The following is a 21,220-nucleotide window of genomic DNA, read 5'->3' as shown; positions in this document are numbered from 1 at the left end:
GTTGAGAATGTTATCCAGGTCGGACTCGCCAGGACTACCAAGGCCAAAGTCGTCAGGAAATGACGTGGATAACATTGAGGTGAGAGAATGGACAAACTCATGCCCATCGAACCTTTTGAAGCAACGTCGGACCAAGGTGCGACTCTTAGCAGACGGGGGTCGGAAGGAGTAAGTCAACTCAATTAGATCGTGACCGTTGATAAAGGGAGCATAAGACTTACTAAATGATACAACTTTACTCAGGCTATCGACAACAAAGACGTCGAGCCATGAGTCAGAAGATCGAGTGTGAAATGTGGCTTGAGACTCGACAATATATAGTGACAACTGTGAAACTACATCTCTGAGGTGATTAGATTCATAAGACGTAGTGAGGAGATTAGAATTAAGGTCGCCCGTGATGATGATGTTATTGTAGTTGTGTATGAGTGAGGTTAGAGTGTCAACAAACTTGCTAAGATTTTTGCCCTTGGGTCGCCGATAGATAGATGTGAGAAGGAGCGGCTCACATGCATCGCCACGAACATCAAGGACGAGATATTTCGGTTCGTTTGAGAAAGCGGGAGGCGACGACGCCAGAACCCGCACGCACAATGAATCGTGGACATAGCACGCGACACCTCCCCCCTCCCTGCCCTCTCGATCAGCACGTAACAGGTAATAGCCAGGGATGCGAACCAAGTCATCTGAGATGTGAGAGTGAAGCCAGGTCTCAGTGATGGAGACGATATGATAAAAATTAGACTTGAGAAAGACCTGGATAGATTCGAGATGGGCAGGAAGGGAACAGGCGTTGAAGCAGGCAATCTTAAGGCAACCAGATGGAGCAGGAGGAGCAACGTCCGCCGCAGCCGGTCACTGCAGATTCGCCAGATCAGCCTCAGAAGCTATACAAATCGGGGGCAAACCCTGGTCCTTACGGACAAGGATCTGACCGTCTCTGTGCCAGACGGATTTGAGAGACAGCTGTCTGGCTCTCGCTCTCGTGCGACGCAACAGGTCATAAGTGTCGGTCGGGAGGAGCTCATTCACATAAATGCGACCAGGAACGTCTTGCGAAAAGACCTCCTCGACAGACAGCCCGCGCTTACGACGCATAACACGCAAGATGTAATCGCGAATTTCTCTGGATTTTAATGCGACGATCACAGATCTATTTTTAGCGCTAAGCGGGGCATCGAGGAGATGACTGGGGCCCGGCGTCACACCGCGATCCGTGGGTGAACTCCCCGCCACATTGCGGGCCTCAAGAACATCAGCAGAAAGACGAGATATATTGAGAGCATTGAAAACACGTTCGACGATCTCGTTAGATGTGAAAGAATAACTAGATGGAACACCAGAAATAATTAAATCGGATGTTCCTGAGACGCGCGATGAGGCGGGCGCGCTCTGACTTGGATACTGGGAGCAACACGGAGGCTGAGCAGACTCAGCCTCCAATGCGGTCACTCTGTCACTGAGGTCGGCAGCAGTCTTGAGCAGCGTAGGCAGCTGCTCGAGTCTATGCGCAAAGTCGGCATTAGTAGGTAGGCTACGCCGGTTCTGGATCAAGGCGTGGTGCTCGCGCGGGGTGCGGGGCGAGGGGATCTCGGCGGCGCGGGGATCTCGGCGGCAACACCGATGACGTCATCCCCTCTCCACGCCGAGATCCCCGCGCCGCCGAGATCCCCTCGCCCCGCACCCCGCGCGAGCACCACGCCTTGATCCAGAACCGGCGTAGCCTTTTTTATAACCTAATTTAATTATTTATAACATAATTTAATTATTTATAACCTAATTTAATTAATATAATCATTTAATTTAAAAGAAATTTACATGACTTAAACTATGGAGTTGCACGCAGGAAGAGATAGGCGTCGAAGACCTTTTTTTTTCCTAGGTCTACGTTCAACAAAAAAAAATTAACAAAAAACCATATTTTACGTGACTTAAACTATAGAGTCCCCATAGTGGGGAAATGGGGGTGGAAGACAGGAACGGACAAGTTCATACGTGCCGTGATGAGATTATTCTATTTTAGATAAAAGTTTTTATCTATCTTTTAATAATTTTATTAATTCTTTAAATTTGAAATGAACCGTTTATATAATTAAAAAGGACATTTTACCGCAACATATATATAATTTAAACATAGAGGAGGCTAATGTTAGATGAAAACGGAAGAGAGATTGAAAAATAATTTTGCCACTATTTATGCCAATATTCAATTTTTATTCGTTATTTACATTTTTGCATCATATACAATGTTATCTAAGCCGTAAGCTAATAGTTCGCAATCTATGAGCGAACTTCCATCGGACACCTCACTCAATACTTTTCTCGCCTGACATTTATCCGTGATACGATTTTGTCGCAAGATTGTTACAAAATTTTTATACTTAGTATTAACATGCTGTATATCTTGACATAAATTGAAATATACATGTTCAACACATTGTTCGATTTCAAACAAAAATAATACAGTTGTTGGTATCATGTATAAGGATGTCGCAGGATCACGCAGCGTAACTTTTACAATATTAGCGTCACGCATTTTAACAAGTTCTATAATTAGATGATCTTGAATACACAGCGATGAACCGACAGTCGACTGCATGAGTTGTTCGATATCCATGCGTCTTTCGATGATCGTTGTCCACGTTGTCCACGGAAGCACGATCTGATTTCCCCGATTGTCGCCAAGAATCAATTCCACAAAGGATGTAGATCCCACACTGATTCCGATATCCAAATATTTGTAAGCCGTGACTGTCAGGGCAAATCGTCTGCCCAAGATACGAGGCGTATAACGAGGTTCCGATTTATTAAAACTGTGGAAAAATAAAGTAGATAAATTAATAAAATTATAAAAAAATAAATTTTAAAAAATTTATCCAAAGTAATACTTACGTTTTGCGCTCGTCCGATGAAACTTCACGAGGTTTAGGTGTATAACGAGGTTCCGATTTTTCACGAGGATACGGTACGTAATAATTCATACTTGTGTTGCTTCCCTCAAAGCCGCGAAATCCCTTATCGGGAATATCACGAGTGTACATCCACTTTTCAGAATTATTTACGTCTTCACTGCGACCAGCCATTGTTCTTATTACTCCGTAAGAGGTATACTGTTTTCACTGTTGAAGTTGTCGCTTCGAACGATGAGACTCGATTGATTTTGACTTAGTAACACTGGTTAAAACGTTAACTCCGTTTGCAACGTTTTAGAAAAATTGGACGGCGCGCGCAGATGAAAAATTATAAGGGAAGGGATAATTCCCCTTCCTTTGACATTTTCAAGCACCAGTGTCAGCGCTGCTTACATAGAAGTTATAAAAAAATCATACCAATGACTATGAAGTGGAAAATGAACCAATTATACACGACAACACCCTACCTTAAAAATTATGATGTGGTGGGGGGAATTAGGAGAGGGAAACTACTAACAACTAATGGGAATGGGGAAAAGAAAATAAAGCATTGTAAAATTATATATATAATTTATTTTTTTAAAAGATCCCAATTCTTCTGGTGTCGCGACCACCAGTTAAGTTCTATTAGTGTAAATATTAAAATTTATACAATAAGTCAGTTGACTACGTCAGTGCTAAAGAGCAGAACATGCGCGTGTCACAACGTCGTCTGTAGCAGTCTGCAGCTAAGTGAGGTGTAGCCGTGTAGCGTTGTAGCGAATGATGCGATGAAGAGATGGAGCCAAAAGAAAGATATAACGTGAGAATGCTGAGAGTGAAAATGAAAGGAAAATTCGCGAACCAGCTACCGCTATGCCGCTACCAGCGCAGAGAAAAGACATGTGCAAGTGAGGTTAGAAATTTCGCGCTATTTTGACACTCGGAAGATCATTCGCCTAACCTGTCGTACGTCATATTAAAACTACAATATCTTTTATAACTCATCGTCAACACCAAGTTTTCTTCTTATCATTAGAAAGATTATTATTTTAACTACAATTCCTTAGTTTTTTGTTTACCTGGCTCGCAAACTTGCCAAGAAAATACATCACTTCCGGTAAAAATTTTAGTGTTTACCTAATTTTAATACATTTTGTAATGCGCAATTCTTAACATGTTTTCCACATCGCATAGTGTTAGTAACATCTAGATTATTTAAAGATTTGACATCTTCGTAATCCGCATCCAAAGTCTCGATGATCAGCTTTTCTGTCGCATAATTCTCAAGTAGATCCACCAGCCATTCCTGTTTCTGGCATCCCTTGACGTACACGAGAGTCGGTATCTCGTCATCATCTTCTGTACCAAGCACGGCTGATGTAATTAGGCGTTTTACCATACCGTACGGCACGTTTCCCTCATCCCATGGTAATCCATGGTGATTTGCAATCAGCCAGGAAGCACATGACTTGTCAGATTTTGTGAGAAGACTCCACGGCATGGGGCGCGTAAAGATGTAATGCTCCAGAACGGTCCCGTTTCTCAGCACCGCTGCCTCCTTTACGACAAATTTCATCCCGACGATGAATCCTTGCAGATCGACAAACGTTGGCACGATCATGATGCAACGAAGGAATGATCCGTACTGTACCATATCGCGCTACATATGTCGCTCTTATATCGGATTATTTGTCAACATGGCGATTTACATGAGTTTGCGCACTACATTAGACAGCGGGCAGTATTCGATTACGCGATCATGCAAGATGAGACAATAGGCGGTAGTATTTGCAGGTACATTTTCTTTACAGTCAAATTCTATTCGCACATCCACGGTGGCGCTCTTGACAGACTCGTTTTGTCGCGAGCAATCGATGACAACAAAAGGTCCTTCCATCAGGAATGTATACAAGCTGCAAAGCGTATCACTGGAATCGTATCCGTAATAAGTTTTACGAAAACGCGCGTACATATCAAAAAGAAGGCCGTATCGATTTTTAGTAAAATCTAAGTTCAAGTCATCGTACGGATAAAATTCGGAGTTTAGATAAAGTTTGACATTGGTCAAATTACAGTCATCGAATACGCTAACATTTTGAGACATGATGTTCTTGCGGCCGGTCTGCAGCGCAAAAATAACGTATCGCGGCTTTTCTAACTGAGTCGCAGTCTTGACAGCCCACGAATGCTTGGTCGTGCTCTGCAAGAGTGGATACTCGTACAGATCCCACGAACGAAAACTGACACTAAGATATCGCCCGCTCCCCAAGGCCCGTAACAAGGATAGTTTATTAACCTCGTTTAACGTAACGTGAGGCATTCGCCACTGTACTTTAAACAGTTCGATTTCCGGCTCCGTCGCCGGATCTCCTATAATGCAATTGTTGTCGCTACGCGCACGTATCAAAATTAATTCGTGACGAGCATTAACAACGACGCGTTTGTAATCCTCGCAAAAGCCCAGCAACAACTTGAGCGGTACGCAAAAGTTGAAATATCCTTCCGGTATGCTCGATGTAACGTCCCAGCCAGCATTCCGCATGAGTTGAGAATCATTATACGATAGCGATACGTAGTTCTTGATGGTACTGGTTATTCCAACGTTTCTGTTGCGATCAATCTCCACACCGTTGAGCTCGTATCGAATCTCATCGAACATGAATGCTGCACAATTATTTACAAGCATTGCCTGAGACTCATCGTCATTCCTTCTCTTTATTACCAATCGTCCTTCGACGTAGAGAAAGCTTTCACACGGCAACGTGTATAAATCTTGCTGTTGTATGGGTATTCTTATCTCATCGTTGTGTGCAAACGTCGTATTGGCGTACGGATTGTACGTGTGAGTTTCAATCTTGACGACGCTATTGTCAAAGATCGGTTCACCTTCAATGTTCAAGATATTAGCCATTTCGTACGACGAAACCCAATGATTTCAAAAATTCAACGTTCAACGCAGTGAGTTTCTTCTTTGGCGATCGGATTGTCTCTTTAATTTTGTTACTCGTCTGTCGCACCTTCTCCACTTCGTTCAGTATGAGCATCTCACGGTTTACCACAGTCGTCGTCTTCGCACATGCAGTCTAACGGTGATCTCTTCTCCACGAAAATCAATCAATCGGCCGTCCTGATCCACGACACGAATCGTTAGATCAGTAATGCTCCGTACGATGATCGGAAGGTAAATGATCTGCGCCGGCGTTTCCGATATCTTATATCCCGGTGGCACACTCGGCGAAAACTCATGTATCGTGTGCACGTACTTGTCGTTGCTGTACGCGCCCGCGGTCACGTTACACTCTATGCGAATGATGTTTACACTGATGATATTTATTGGAACGTCCGATTCGTACCATTGTCGCGGCTCCAGCACGCGATTCGCTGAAAATCCCAGCAGCGATCCAATGTTGTTCGGTTTGGCGAAATTTACCCGATAAGCACATTTGATCTCGCTCTTCATCGTATTGTTGTTGGCTCGAATAATCAACGGATATTCTTCATCTTCGCCGACATGTTTCTTTCTCGCAATATTATTGGATTGGTCCAATTGTAAAATTGATTGTTTCAAATACGTGTGTATATCACGCAGTTCGTATGATCCTTCGGGAACGGTAATCTCCTTGTCGTCAAAGTAGAATTTATTGTTCGAAGAATTTACATTCGGTATCGTGTAATAGGTTTCGAAATCTGTCAGACCGAGCTCATAATCACCGTCGCTCAAATCCACGGTGGGAAAGTAGCTTACCGCGAGGATGCTACTCTTGCCGGTGAGCGTAAATGTCAGTGACATGTTTGAATGAATACTGAGTTCAAACAATGCAACGCCAGGCTTTAAATTGAGCATCAACCGTCTGTAGAAAGCGCAGACACAGTTGTCCACAATTGCTCTGATCGTATCGTTGATAAGGTGTGTGATTGTACTCGATTTGCGTCACGTTGTTCTTTAGATACAGCACCAATTCTCTCGGCGGTCGAAGATTGCCATAACTGTCAAAATATATGGCTCGATCTCCCCTCTTCGCGTATGCCACCCAGTGAGTACCAGGTCCCTCAGCGTTATCCAAATTCACGATGCCACTCTCGTTTCGACGCACTCCATCCATCGGTAAGGTAGTACGCATAAAAATACCTCTAAAATATGGAATGTGCATACGCTTTGCAAGTTGTTGCAGTTGTACGTTGGTAGTTACACCTTTCGGAATTTTTAGCGTCTCTTCGACGTTTTTTTTTTTCTCAAGACTCCCCGTCCACGTTTGTACGGAGCGAGATAAAGTCCGTGACCTTCCATGGCGCGATTATGTCGTTTAAGTTCTTCCAGCTGACGTCGCGCGACTTTGTTATCGTTCACAGCCTTCGCGACCCCCGCCGCTCCACCGACTAACGAACCGAGAACTCCCAACAACGGTATAATGGGCAAGATACCACCGCGTTTCGCTGCCGGAAGTATCCGTTTTTTCGAATCCGCTTTCTTCTTCTTCATCTTCATCTTCGTCTGCGTCTTCGCCTTCGCCTTCGCCTTTATTTTCAAACCCATTCCGAGCTTCCGTTTAGCCTTCATGGCCGCCCAGACGGCGGTAGCTGCAGCTTTCTCGCAGAGAGTCGAGTCTTTCGCGACGACGCGTCCTAGCGCTCTCTCGGCGAGTATCTTGTCCGCCGCGTGTCTCTCGGTGAGCTCGCTACTGTGAGAATAAGCTATGTCGTGTTCACGACACGCTGTGTCCAATGGATTAATACCTTGATCACCTCTTGCTAATCGTTTTTTTAAATGAGTGCCCGGACCACAAAACTGATAGCCGGGGATATGCAATTCGATCGGAAGTGCGTTAATCGCGCGATTTAATAAGCCTTTGCCTATTTTCGTTGGCATTCGTAGCAATCCTTTATCAATGGCGCGGGACCGTCGATGTGCGTTCGCTGCCACGGTTGATTGTAATGCTCGTAACAGCGACGATATGTTTGAACCTCTGAATCTGTTTTTATATGTTCCGGAAGCTTGTCCCACACGTAGTGGACGTGATCACAGCACATTTGCAACAGAACAGGTTTCGGCACAAATTGTAGCTGTTCGACACTCAAATTGCGGATATCTGAAGGTCTCGTCAGCAGGACGAACATCTTTGCAACTGAGCGATTCGCGGTGCCGCCTACCTATAAATAGGCGTTCGGCCGGAAGCTCCAGTCGACAGTCGACAGTCTGAAAAATGAGATTCGTGCGACAACCGTTGACGATTCGCGTGACGAATTGCGACGACAGGTTACGGTCGATGGGGAGCAACGCGGAGAAGCGCAGACACGGTGCAATGCTACCGACTACTATACGCGCGATCATTTGCGGCCCCTCGAATTGCGGTAAAACCAACGTTCTGATAAGCTTGCTGGAAAGTCCACACGGTGTACGTTTCGAGAACGTGTATGTGTACTCGAAATCGTTGCAGCAACCGAAATATCGATACTTGGAGAATGTATTAACGTCGATAGAAGAGATTGGCTATTTTACGTTTTCCAACAACAGTGACGTCATTCCGCCGAGCGATGCGCTTCCAAACTCAATCTTCGTCTTTGATGACGTGGCATGCGATAAGCAAGATGCTGTGAGAGAGTACTTCTCAATGGGTAGGCACTCGAGCGTCGACTGCTTCTATCTCTGTCAAACGTACGCGAGAATACCTAAACATCTGATACGTGACAACGCGAACCTACTGATCCTGTTCAAACAGGATGGTACCAATCTGAAACACGTGTACAACGATCACGTAAATACCGACATGTCGTACGATGAATTTTGTGCGTTGTGCCACGATTGTTGGCAACGCAAGTACGGGTTCGTAGTGATAGACAAGGACAGCGCGCTTTCGAATGGCCGATACAGAAAAGAATTTAACGTGTTCGCGATACCGCAAAAGCGGTCAGTCGATGTTGATACCTCGTCGAGTTAAAACGTGAGATTAACAGTCTGCTTTTTCCCGCGATGGCCACGATCGACAGGAGCGAGAATATTCGCGAGCGCGAGAAGATTGTGAAGGAGATTGCAAAAACGAGTGATTCGATTCGTAAGAAACTTCGCGCTTTGAAGACCGGTAAAATCGTGAAGGACATTGAGTTGGACGCACACTTTAAGCCTCTCATCGGACCGTTGCAAAAGATCGCAGACAACTCGATCTCGGTGAAGAAAGAGGAGCCGACGGAGAGCGACGCTTACGTGGGGATCGAAACGTTACCCTTTCAGCAGCGCAAGAAGGAGGAGAAGGAGGAGAAGGAGGAGGAGGAGGAGGAGGAGGATAAGGAGGATTGGGAGGATGCGACGTCGAAAAAGAGAAAGTTATCAGACTCCTGGTTGGATCTCTCATCGACACCGCATAAATCTAATCAATCGAAACGATCGAAAGTACTACCGATAACCTCCACACCGTCCACGACGGCGAGAACCGTGCAAGATACAATTCCCGAATTCCTCACAAGCGTGAATGTTTTTGAAACCACAGACGACTCGATCGCGACATCCGTACGAAAGCAGTTGGAAACGTCGAAGGGACGAGAAACGTTTCTACAAACGTTGCAAGATCAGTTGGGTCCACTGGGCCGAGAGTACATCAGGGCTTTTGTGAGCGCCGATCGAAATATAGACCCCGCATACGGCGTTTATTTCGGCAAGGATGGAATGATGCTCGGTAATAAACGTTTTCAGTTGGACAACGAGGATAGGATAATTATCGATGGCATACGATATATCGGTACACCCGGTCTTTATGAGTTGATCTTCAAGAGAATGCCCGATGACGAGATCTACACGGAGGGAGATATGAAAAAGTATAAGAGCCTGCTGTTGGCAACGAGTGCTCATAAATTCAAGCACGATCCTCGCGAGCGAATAAAGAGCAACAGGGGACACAAGTATTTACATGTAATCGCATCGTTGTTCCCTCCCGAATCCAGGAAGAAAAAATCTGGAATGGGATTATGCATGCCTCGCGCGATGACGCTAACGGACAATAAGGTCGACTACGTGCACTGGGATGACCCCAACGAGCTGGTGGATCGTCTCCAATTGCTCGATGCTTCGCGCCAAGCGGGTCACAACGGTCACGACAACGAGATCCTATCGATCATCGAGGAGCTTCGCGAGGCTGGGCTTATTATAAATTAAACCATGCGTTGGCGAACCATTCAATCACCATTGAAATGCCGATCAACAAGTTTGGTATATCGCTTGGACGAGGCGAGACGCAACCGAACTATCAATGCAATGGAGTAGTCAGAAATTACGTGCGGGATAACGCTCTTTGTATGGTTGCCGGCAACTTTGATGCAAAGTCGCGCAAGATTCGACGCGTGGCGCAACCGGAAGCTGATGATGATGTAGTTAACAAACTATACGTGGATCAGCGCTTTAAAATGTCGAGCAATCGACAGAAAGAGTCAGACGAGAAGCTGGCTGTGTTTGAGAAGGATCTGCAAGCGTTACGGATTGTGGTACACGAGCTTCGACATTTGGCCACCGCTGAGTCAAAAACGAACAACAGCAACAATGGATAGCAACAAATGGAACGGCTATGAACGATTAACGGACGACGATAAACGGCAACGACGAACGGTTCAGGAACGGTTCAGGAATAGCTATCAAGCGGCTAACGAACGACTCAGAAACAGCTATGAACAGCTAGCGAATGGCTATAAACGGCTAGTGGACAAAGAACGACCGGCAGACAAAGAACGGCTATTGAAGGACAATGAATGGAAATAAACGGCTATTGAATTGTTAAAAAAGTTTGATATATAAATCATAATATAATTTTTTTGTGCATATTATTACACACAGCTAAAAAAAAAAAAAACATGACATCCGATGGACGTAAAAATATCGAGAAGCAACAACTCGTCGAAGAACTGCATGCTCCAGCGAGAAGAAATTTTCCACGAAGACACGTCATAGTTCGGGGATATGACGACCTGTGGCAGGCTGACATTGTCGAGATGCGCCCATACTCACATTTCAACAAAGGTTACCATTATATACTCACCGTCATCGATGTGCTGAGCAAGTATGCGTGGGCTGTACCGCTCAAGAGTAAAGGTGGAAGCGAGACGGCTGAAGTTATCGCCAAGATAATTCGAGAGAGCGGGAGATGTCCGAAAAACTTACAAACCGATATGGGGAAGGAATTTTACAACACCGACGTGCAACGTCTCGTGAGGAAACACAACATCAATCATTATTCCACATATTCGGTGTTGAAGGCGTCGGTCGTCGAGCGATTCAATCGCACGTTAAAGAATAACATGTGGAAGATGTTTACGTTCAACGGAACTTACAAGTGGTTCGACGAGCTACCGCGTCTCGTCGCGGAGTACAACGCGCGCAAGCATCGAACGATCGGCATGCGACCCGTCGACGTTACTCCTGCAATCGCTGAAAGACTCTTAACCACGGTGTACAGCGCGATCAAGATCGCAGGTTTGACAAAGTTCAAAGTAGGCGATCGGGTACGCGTTAGCAAGCACAAGACAATTTTCGAGAAGGGTTACACACCAAATTGGAGCACCGAGGTGTTTAAGATCGTTAAAGTGCAACACACTAATCCAGCAACCTATCTGCTGGAGGACTATCGCGGAAAATCTATCGCTGGAGCGTTCTATGAGCACGAGTTACATCGCGTGGCTTACCCGGACACGTATCTCGTGGAGAAAGTACTGCGCAGGAGGGGAGACGAGGTCTACGTGAAATGGCTGGGATTCGATGGATCGCACAACTCATGGATACACAAGGACAATGTTATTTAATTCATGCAGATTGTATTTTAAAACATATGAAAAATAAACTATGTAAGAAATATTAAATAGATACATGTACAATATTTTTATTAATATCCCTTCCAACAATATAATATATGTTACATTACCTTACTTTATGTTACATTACGTTACGTTACCATACATACATACGTACATACATTACATTACTTTACGTTATACTATTACATTTTATACATACAATACACTACGTTTTCGGAGGGGGTATTTGATAATGTCCCCACGGTAACGTATCGATCGAATCGGGTATAACGTATCGCTTATCGTCGTACGGACTCAGAGCGATTTTCGTCTCGCGGATGGTGTGCACTTCATGCAACTTTGATCTTATACAGAACTGCTGTCGCGTCATTTCAATTTCGTCCTTCAGACACCGCGTGTAATCGTCGAACGTTATAGTACGCGCTACGACGTTACTCTTGACGCCTTTTGCTTTTTTAGTGTCTTTTTTACCATCCACCTTCAACGCATACATCTTCGCTCTGAGTCCAACGAATTCCGTCATGATCGCGCCATTGTTTTCATCTTTCATTAAGCCTGGCACCTTCTTGTTCTCAAGTGGTATATCGTACGCGTTGTCAATCGCGTAATCGCTCGTGTCGAATTTGTCGATGTCGCGTTTCATCGTCTCGTATACATCGTCGCACTCTACGTGATATATCAGACTGTCCGTATCGGTGTACATAACTTTACACTTGTCGCGATACAACGGTAACATGTACTCGTGATGAAATTTATACAAACATGTTTTGGATATATCGAGGATGCACATACCCACGTAGATTGGTTTGTTGAACTTTATTTCGAGTTTTCGCATTTCTATTGCTACTAGATTCTCCGAAAAGACGCTCCTGCTGTGAAAGTTTGGTTTCGCGATCATTACCTCCGCACCGTATCGTCCGTCCCAGTTTGTTAATAATCTTACATCGACGTGATTGCGCACATTCTCCATAGTTTTACCGAATACAGCGTTGTTCATTAATTTATACAAATTTTTTTCGAAATCGTTTTTTGCTTGCGTTCTAAATTTCGTATTGAGTTCGATGTAATCGCGGAGCCACGTAGATTGAGTGAATTGCAATACGCGATGTATCTTTGTGACGCGAAGGCCATGGCGCGTGCACTGCTGTAGGTTGCGGTAGTGTATGACGTAACGCTCCTTATTGTATAAAGTCGCGAGAAGTTTGTTCACTCGTTTGCCGGGCGGCTTATCACTCGTCGGACAGAACGGTAGATCAGCGTGCGTATCATGCAGACACTGTGGATACTCGAGATCAACTTCGAGAATATAACCTGTGGGTGAATCCGAAGCGATCGCGTTCACGTCGAAGTTCGAGATGTTGTTGACCCATCGAAAATCTGCGTAGGGCAATGGTTGACACATCGCCCAGCCATACAAGTTATTTACATCGAAATACATCAGGTACGACGATGGTTTCGATGGATCGTGAGATTGCATGTACTTGTTATTGGCTTGCGCGTATCTACCGGAACATTGACTGAGGCCACCGCGAATACCACGTTCGATAAACATTACCATATCAATGTTCGTGAGCAGTTCAAAATTTATGCGCGTATGCTTCAACATAGCGTCCCACGTGAAACCTGGTAGAGTGTAATAATGCGCTGGATCGAGTCCATAACTCGCGACGCAGCTATCGCGAAAATTTTCAAATATGTCGGCCAATAACAAGACATCGATCTTTAGATACAGATCGCTGTATTCACCCAAGGTTTGAATGGAGAACCGTTGCCAGACGTTCACGGCGTGCGCGTAATCGCTTTCGGATACGGTGTCACCTGTCAATGAACTGTAAAACGAGTCGCGCGGTGGTAAACATGAGTCCTCCAACTTTTCGACGCAGTCAATGTACTCGTATGGAAAGACACCTTTTCGCGTCAATAATTCGAAATCTTGGTCGGATAACGCGGAAAATTTTGAACGTATAATTTTTAACTTATTCTTATTGAGGAAGGATGCTAATTTTTCGAGACTCGTGCTAAGAAATTTGTATGAGTCGATAAATCTTAATTTGATACAAGTTTTCATATCTTTGTCTTCCGTGCTTTTAACATTTTTCGTAAACGAAATGTATTTTTCTTTTGTGATTGGAAGTAAGTCTACACGTCCTTCAAAAGCAGTGGCTATTTCATTTATAATAAAATGTGAATCGTAACCTGATAAATTATGAAAGACTATGGGAATGTGATATGAATTTTTATAATTCAGGTTACAGTCTGAGTGTGCGGGACCTCGGTACCTACCGGTTAAATGACAGTGATCGCGTACCCGCGTGTCGTCTGGCGCGAACGGTTTCTCGCACACGTGACAGTGCGTTGCGCTGTTAAATTTTTCCCACTCGTCTCGCGTCAAATCCACCATGGGTATATTAGTAGACAAGATAGATTTTACGTTGTGAGCTAAACGTCTTAGCTCCTCGGTGAACCACGTGATACAATCTTTATCGCGACGACATCGATACGCGGATAACGAGTCGTCGTACGAGCACCGTACGTAATACCCGACGCTGTATACCTCATGATGTTGATAGATACCAGACGTTTCTGGATCCGCTTCCGTCTTTTTCAGGGTGCACTCTAAGTCCGCGTATATGATGAACGGGACTCGCTCCTTCATGCTGTGATTTTTGAAACTCAACCACTTGTCGTTATCACGTGGCAGTCGAATGGCACAGTTGTTCATCTCCTGGCAGTCGACGGTGTGGGTTGCTAATTTTTCACCCGAACTGAAATAGTGTAGACATCTGCGAAAAAGAATAATTTATTATTTTTTCATTGAAAAATATGAAATATCATAGAATAGAAATATCATAGAATAGAATAGAAATATACTCACCGATCGCAAAAGTATTTTTTGTGTGCATTCTTATTAATCTGCGAGCTCACGAGGCGTGATAAATTTTTTATCCAGGTGAAATGTCCCACGTTGGCATCTCGCGGGTCTTCCACGTACAACAAATTTACATGTTTGTTGTTTATTTTTCGGTCGGTGAGCTGTATTGGTAAGATTGTATGTTGATCCTTGTTTTTCTTGATGGCATACACATTGATGGAAATGCCGTTGAGATCTTCAAATTTTTTAATTTGACTCAACGACATTGGGAATTCGATGCCTTCTAAATTTAATTTTCTTTTATAAGGAGGGTACGAAGCTATTCTACATGTATTTTGCTTAACTGGATACAGCGCGGCGATCACCGACCACGCGAAGCACGCATTGTCCGTTGATTGAATGTTGATCACCGCTTTCTTTAATTTAATTTCTTGCGGTAAATCGATGTAACATCCCGTGCGCAATGGATTATATTTGTTTATGTTTAACATTAAATTATGTATACGCGACAACGCCCACCCGCTGTCACGTTCCTGGAATTCCTCCAGCGATGCTAAAGTGGGCTCGATAACGCGCAACTCATACCACTCTTCCAAATCAGACTCGCGAAGGAGTTCATAGCTTCTCGAATAAATACTTTTGTTTGCGCGTATATCACCCACCACAAACTCACCGTTGAATATTGTGTATATTTTTACACTGTCATGTTGTTGTATGACGTTCCACACATGATTTAATACAATGTTTCTCGCATCCTCGAGAAATTTTCGCGGTTCAATGTGATCGGTATTGATCACCGCACCAGTCAATATGCGACTTTTGAAAGCCATATCTATCTCGCGCCATCTGAGTCCTGTCTCACTCGCACTATATCCTGCACCAACATGCACGAAACGTCGACGTACCGAATCTTTCAGACCTTCGAGTCGTGCGATTTGAGCCGCCAACGAAGTTGGTTGCCGATGTTGGTTGTCGATTGATAATCGAGGTCGTTTATTTCGGCCTTGTTCTTCCAACACTTTGATAAACTCAACACATCGTTGCTCCCACGCGGCAAAATCTTCGATCGAATTCAGTCGCTCGGATTGCTCCTTCAACTCTTGCTCCAACAACTCGTGCTCCATATTCTCGTTTCCTTCGATCCAAAGATTCCAAAGACTGCTCGCTCGCTTGCTCGCTTGCTCGCTTGCTTGAGAATACTATTATTTTAACACTATTTTCCATCGTTTTATACTTTTCTTCTATCGCTTCTTTTCTCTTTTTTTTTTAATCATTTCTTCCTCTTCTACTTCTACGTCACTGAGAGGTGGCATCCCTTAGACCCTTAGGTCTCAATAAGCTCAATAAGTTTTTTGCTTATTAGTAAAAAAATTTTGTCCGAATGGTAACATAAACCATGCCCCGACACATAGCTCGTCAAAGGACGAGACAATTTTAGGTCATAAATTATAGAAGTCTGTCATCGGAGCTCAATTTTATAATATTTGTATGTCTCTTTCATGAATAATTATCGGCTGAAAGTACCTCCACAAAAAAAAACAAACAAAGAATTTGTCCGTCCCTATTTTTTGCCATCATTTTGAGAGATACCCCCGCCACTAATAATAGTATATCTACACATCTGGTGAAGCAAATCTCAAAATCTCAGGTACTTGCACTCATGCGTTCGTGCGTAAAAGAGTTTTGACTGTTTCTATCTTTACTCCCTCCCTCTCCACCTGAGCAGCTACGGGGACGGATGTTCCTGACACGTAGCTTGTCAAAGGGTTAGACAATTGTAGGTCATAAATTATAGCTGCCTGTCATAGGCATGCCATTCTATAACATTTGCATAAGAAACTCTTCGATACAAAATTTCTTTGGAACGCAGACATACTCAGCTATGTATGTAATATAATATAATATAATATAATATAATATATGTATGCATGTATGTATGTATGTGTGTATGTATGTATGTATGTATGTATAATACTAATGGAAGGAATATTAATCACACATTTTGTATTTTATATTTCAAATATTTATTTATTATATAATTTTTACAAAAGTTTGCCATTTATTATTTCCCTAAACATTTTGTCTCTAAGGTACGGCATGTCATCCTGCGTAAACGTTATCTCCCTGTTTGCACAGATGTACTCGGCGAACATGCAAGAGAATACACCACAATCGCTACCGTTTGTCTGTTGCGGAATGTTCTTGGCGGAATAAAATTCCCAATCACGCATATCATAAAGTTGTTTCTTCTTGTCAAGACTCTCATTTTGTAAATATAGTTTTAGCGCAGCCAGACATTTCGGATTATCACTGCCCATACTGTCGTAATAAACAATTGTCTTATCGCGAAAATCTATTATTGCAATACACCAGTGAACGTACAAATGTACGGGTACAACCACAAGATCCTGCGCAAATATGTCCACCTTCCTAGTCCATCGCTTTAGCGACGAGTGACCGCCCGACAGAAGTTTCGAATAAAAAAACGTGTTCATTGCGAGCACTTTCGGATACACGTCGGAAGATGTTCCTCTGGCGATCAGCAGGTTCATATAAAAGTTTATCACTTCGTCGTTCAACCAATTTGAGTCAGCCAGCGTGTAAAGATCCTTCCGCGTGAGCCTCAGACCGAATCCTTCCACCGCCTCCATATTGTGGAAATCCTTGGCAAAAAAAAGTATAATGTTACAAAATTATGTCACAAAATTATATCACACTCCATTATTTTTAATATTAATTTGTATATTTGTATATTTGTATATTTGTATATTTACCTTGATAATCTGATTGCATCGCTGCTCATTTAATTTTTCCCACGTATTTAACTCTTCCCACGCATTGATTTGTTCCCACGCACTTAATTCTTCCATCGCATTGTGCTCCATATTTTCAACTTGCTCGCTTGCTTGCTTGAGCATACTATGATTCTAACGCTCTTCTTCATCGTTTTTTTCTATCACGTTTTCTCTTTTCTCTATCATTTCTTCCTTTTCTACTTTTACGTCATAGAGACGTGACATCCCTTAGACCCTTTGTATCTCAATTGTAAGCTATTTGCTTATCTCGAACTCTTCAAAAGATGTGACAATTGTGGGTCATAAATTATACCTGCATACCATCGACGCTCAATTCTATAACATTTGTATGGCTCTTTCATGAATAATTTTCGGCCGGGTGTACCTCCACGGAAAAAAAAAGAATTTGTCCGTCCCTATTTTTTACCATCATTTTGAGAGATACCCCCACCACCAATAATAGTATATCTATACACATCGGATGAAGCAGTCTCAAAATCTCTGGTACTTGCATTCGTGCATTCGTACGTAAAAGAGTCTCGTGCTGTGCGCGTACTTGGTGCGAAACACTATCGCGTTTTTAATTTACCGACAAACGCATTTGGCTATCGAAAAACGTTTGCTTGAAACAAAATTGTAAAAGCGTAAATTATAATAAATTGTATTGATTTTATCAATTTTTCATATGCAACATAAATTATTTTCCCTTTTCAAATTATAATCTTATTTATAATAGGCAAATAAAATAATAAATAAAGTCATACTTTGTGAAATAATTTTAAATCAATGGAAGCAAGAGTTACATGTGTCAAAGTAGCAATCCGGCCTCTTACGCGTCCGTTCCTGTCTTCCACCCCCATTTCCCCACTATGGGGACTCTATAGTTTAAGTCACGTAAAATATGGTTTTTTGTTAATTTTTTTTTGTTGAACGTAGACCTAGGAAAAAAAAAGGTCTTCGACGCCATCTCTTCCTGCGTGCAACTCCATAGTTTAAGTCATGTAAATTTCTTTTAAATTAAATGATTATATTAATTAAATTAGGTTATAAATAATTAAATTATGTTATAAATAATTAAATTAGGTTATAAAAATGGCTACGCCGGTTCTGGATCAAGGCGGGGTGCTCGCGCGGGGTGCGGGGCGAGGGGATCTCGGCGGCGCGGGGATCTCGGCGTGGAGAGGGGATGACGTCATCGGTGTTGCCGCCGAGATCCCCGCGCCGCCGAGATCCCCTCGCCCCGCACCCCGCGCGGGCACCACGCCTTGATCCAGAACCGGCGTAGCCTACCTACTGGCATTAATGGCTTCTTGACGTTCCACGAAAGCGGTGATCTTCTTGTCAGCCTCGTCGAACCTGGCGGTAAACTTCTTGTCAGACTCGTCCAACTTCTTAAGTATCGACTGGAGCAAGGCGTCAGTAGACGATTGCACTCCAGGGGGGGAACTCCAGCTCCCGGAGAAGCGCCACGAAGATCAGTGGGACGCTGTACCTGCGTGTCTCTGGGTGTGAGCGGCATAGTAGGCAATCGTGACTTACAGCAGTCGCGAGCAGCCTTTGTGACAAGGTACGCCTTAACACAACCCGGATGAAACACACGGAGACACTCAGGGCACGACTCAGCCAAGCCGGCGACTGACTTAAGCCCGTATCAGACTACCGACTGCGAAGGCCGACCCGACTGCCGATCGCGACTGCCGACTCTAATCGGTCAATCACATTGCCCAATCTGTCACCAAGTCGCCGATGCTGACTGATCGTATTTAAGCAAATTTTAGTGAGAATATGGCATCAATATTACCGAAAAAAAAGTATTCCTTTCAATGCATGCAAAATTTGAAAAAACGAAAAAAACTTGTTCCTCTATGTTTCGTGTTTACAATAGAAGAAATCCGATAGGGGGGTTTTTTCGTGTATTCCTCGGTTGAGGAATTATAGTGTCTTGTACCCAAAGGTAATTGACACAAGCGATGTAGACCCAGTTCAGAATTTACATTATTTCCACTGCACAAATATATATGTCTCGCGGTCGCCCCACTACCGCGAATCACCACCATCTTGAAATTCCAAACGCGTGATACATTAAATCAATACCCACCCGTATGTATCTAGATAACTTTTCCAATTTTCTTGAAAAATTTGAATATAATGTACAATATGTCCCAATTTTTTGTTTTGATAATACGCAATAAATCAATATTTTCTAAGAAATTCGCGTCTCTTAATTCTTTATCCATATCTATTCTGTGCTCGTCGTATTTTTGGCATGTTAGTAGTACATGGTATAAATCCTCTCTCTCATATCCGCATTCACATCTTTCATTGTCTATATACCCCTTTCTCTTCAATGATGATCCCAGGTTGAAATGATTCGCTCTCAGTCGATTGAATAGGGTCACAAAATATCTTTCCGCGTTGATTTTGTGGAACCACGGCTTGGTGGCGGCATCATCATAGAAGTGATTAAAGTAGAAAATTCCTTTGTGCGCTGCATCTCGGACAATAGCTAATTGTGTGGTCTTCCATGCTTCGATCCTATCCTGTTTCCTGAAATCACCCACCGGTATCTCAATCGTCAGATCAGCCTCCTCCAAAGCTGCCTCTTTTGCCAGAATGTCCGCCTGCTCGTTGCCCACAATGCCCACGTGAGCCGGTATCCAGACCAAAATGATTCTTTTACCGAGGTTAGTCTCAAGGTCATATATGTAACATCTAGCTTCTGTAATATATCTATTTCTGTGCACGTTAATGAGGTTACTTTGAATGGCCTGTAAAGCCGACTTACAATCAGACATAATGATGATATTCCTGTTTCTATAAGAATGCTGCTGTATCATAAGTTGGAGCGTCGATTTAATGGCGAATGCTTCTGCCGTGTACGAAGAGCAAATTCCCGGTAAGCTCATTTTGAAAGCGATATCCTGATTCTCGATAACCATACTGGCCCCTGTTGATCGACTTGTTTCCTCATACGAGCCGTCAGTATAGACTATCTCCATGTCTGCATCCACGCTGTGCTTTTCAACGATCTTACATATAAGTAACTCATCCGAGTATCGTTCACTTTTCCTCGATTCACCTATTTCCAAATCTACGCATGGTTCAAACGTATGTGCCATATAAGGGCCTTGGAAAATTTCAAATTGTCCACTCCGTCCAGTACCCGTTCTAAATCTTAACTTTTTCCATATTTCTGATAACAAAGAGAATTTATACATTGGCTGAAGAAATCGACAATAACTCTCTCGATCCAACAATTGTTGCAATTTATCGCACAAACCATTCCTGTTGTATGCTATAGCTCGGGTTACAAAGTTGCAACCTAACATGAAGGCTCTGTCTCTGAGAAGCATCACCTTAGCCTCAGCAATCAGAACATTGTTGGGGGTACTGTTCCTGTATCCAAGTGCGGTTCGAATGCCCATATACTGGGATCTCTCTAATTTGATCCGGGATGCAGCATCCCTCGGGAAATAAACAAAGATTCCATAGTCCGTGATGGATCTCACCAGGCTTTTATAGAGCATGAGAGCCGTGTTGACCTCCATGCCCTTCGACACTCTGCACAGGTACCTCATAACGGAGTTAGCCCGATTGACCTTTCCTCTGACCTCTTGAACTTGACGATCAAATTTGAGACTATTATCCAACCAGATACCGAGGAATTTAGCGCCGTTGCTGTTACATACCTTACATCCCTGAATGTTGATGGCCATATTTTTATCTACATAACCATTCCTGTTGAATTCCACCAAAACGGTCTTCTTAGGTGCAAGGTCCAAACCGATTCGTCCCAGAGCTGAAGCAATAGTATTAACAGCCCGTTCCAGAAGGAGGCGGTTACGCCGACGATCCTGCCCCGAGACGTA

The 21,220-nt window shown here is 43.5% G+C and overlaps 4 protein-coding genes across 5 annotated transcripts in view; 1 reads left to right on the top strand and 3 right to left on the bottom strand.

The window, feature by feature from the left end:
- Nucleotides 1-1,865: 1,865 nt before the first annotated feature.
- LOC143906410 (uncharacterized) lies at nt 1,866-3,509 on the bottom strand. Its single transcript, XM_077422494.1, has 2 exons — nt 2,893-3,509; nt 1,866-2,813 (listed from the first exon to the last, which is right to left on the bottom strand). Exons 1-2 carry the CDS (start codon nt 3,081-3,083, stop codon nt 2,225-2,227), a joined length of 780 nt encoding a protein of 259 aa, XP_077278620.1. The 5' UTR covers nt 3,084-3,509; the 3' UTR covers nt 1,866-2,224.
- Nucleotides 3,510-3,539: 30 nt separating this feature from the next.
- The window catches only part of LOC143906407 (uncharacterized), a 186,325-nt gene continuing 168,644 nt past the window's right edge, over nt 3,540-21,220 (top strand). Inside the window, exon 1 of the mRNA XM_077422491.1 lies at nt 3,540-3,807. The gene's annotated coding sequence lies outside the window, so the exon portion shown is untranslated. The remainder of the gene's footprint in view (nt 3,808-21,220) is intronic.
- Nucleotides 11,848-14,406, bottom strand: LOC143906406 (uncharacterized). Its single transcript, XM_077422486.1, has one exon. It carries the CDS (start codon nt 14,404-14,406, stop codon nt 11,890-11,892), a length of 2,517 nt encoding a protein of 838 aa, XP_077278612.1. The 3' UTR covers nt 11,848-11,889.
- LOC143906408 (sentrin-specific protease 1-like) lies at nt 14,516-18,378 on the bottom strand. 2 transcript variants are annotated; one of them, XM_077422492.1, is made up of 2 exons: nt 17,331-18,378; nt 14,516-17,219 (listed from the first exon to the last, which is right to left on the bottom strand). In XM_077422492.1, exon 2 carries the CDS (start codon nt 15,678-15,680, stop codon nt 14,556-14,558), a length of 1,125 nt encoding a protein of 374 aa, XP_077278618.1. In that variant the 5' UTR covers nt 15,681-17,219; nt 17,331-18,378; the 3' UTR covers nt 14,516-14,555. The 2 variants fall into 2 exon arrangements, with proteins under 2 accessions (XP_077278618.1, XP_077278619.1); XM_077422493.1 differs by having other exon boundaries at nt 17,331-18,374.

The sequence above is a fragment of the Temnothorax americanus genome, unplaced genomic scaffold (genome assembly GCF_048541705.1).
Source record: "Temnothorax americanus isolate GAGA-0224 unplaced genomic scaffold, ASM4854170v1 Scaffold70, whole genome shotgun sequence".
NCBI classification, from domain to species: domain Eukaryota; kingdom Metazoa; phylum Arthropoda; class Insecta; order Hymenoptera; family Formicidae; genus Temnothorax; species Temnothorax americanus.
The sequence above is the reverse complement of the archived record's forward strand: the minus strand, read 5'-3'. Positions and strand labels throughout refer to the sequence as shown.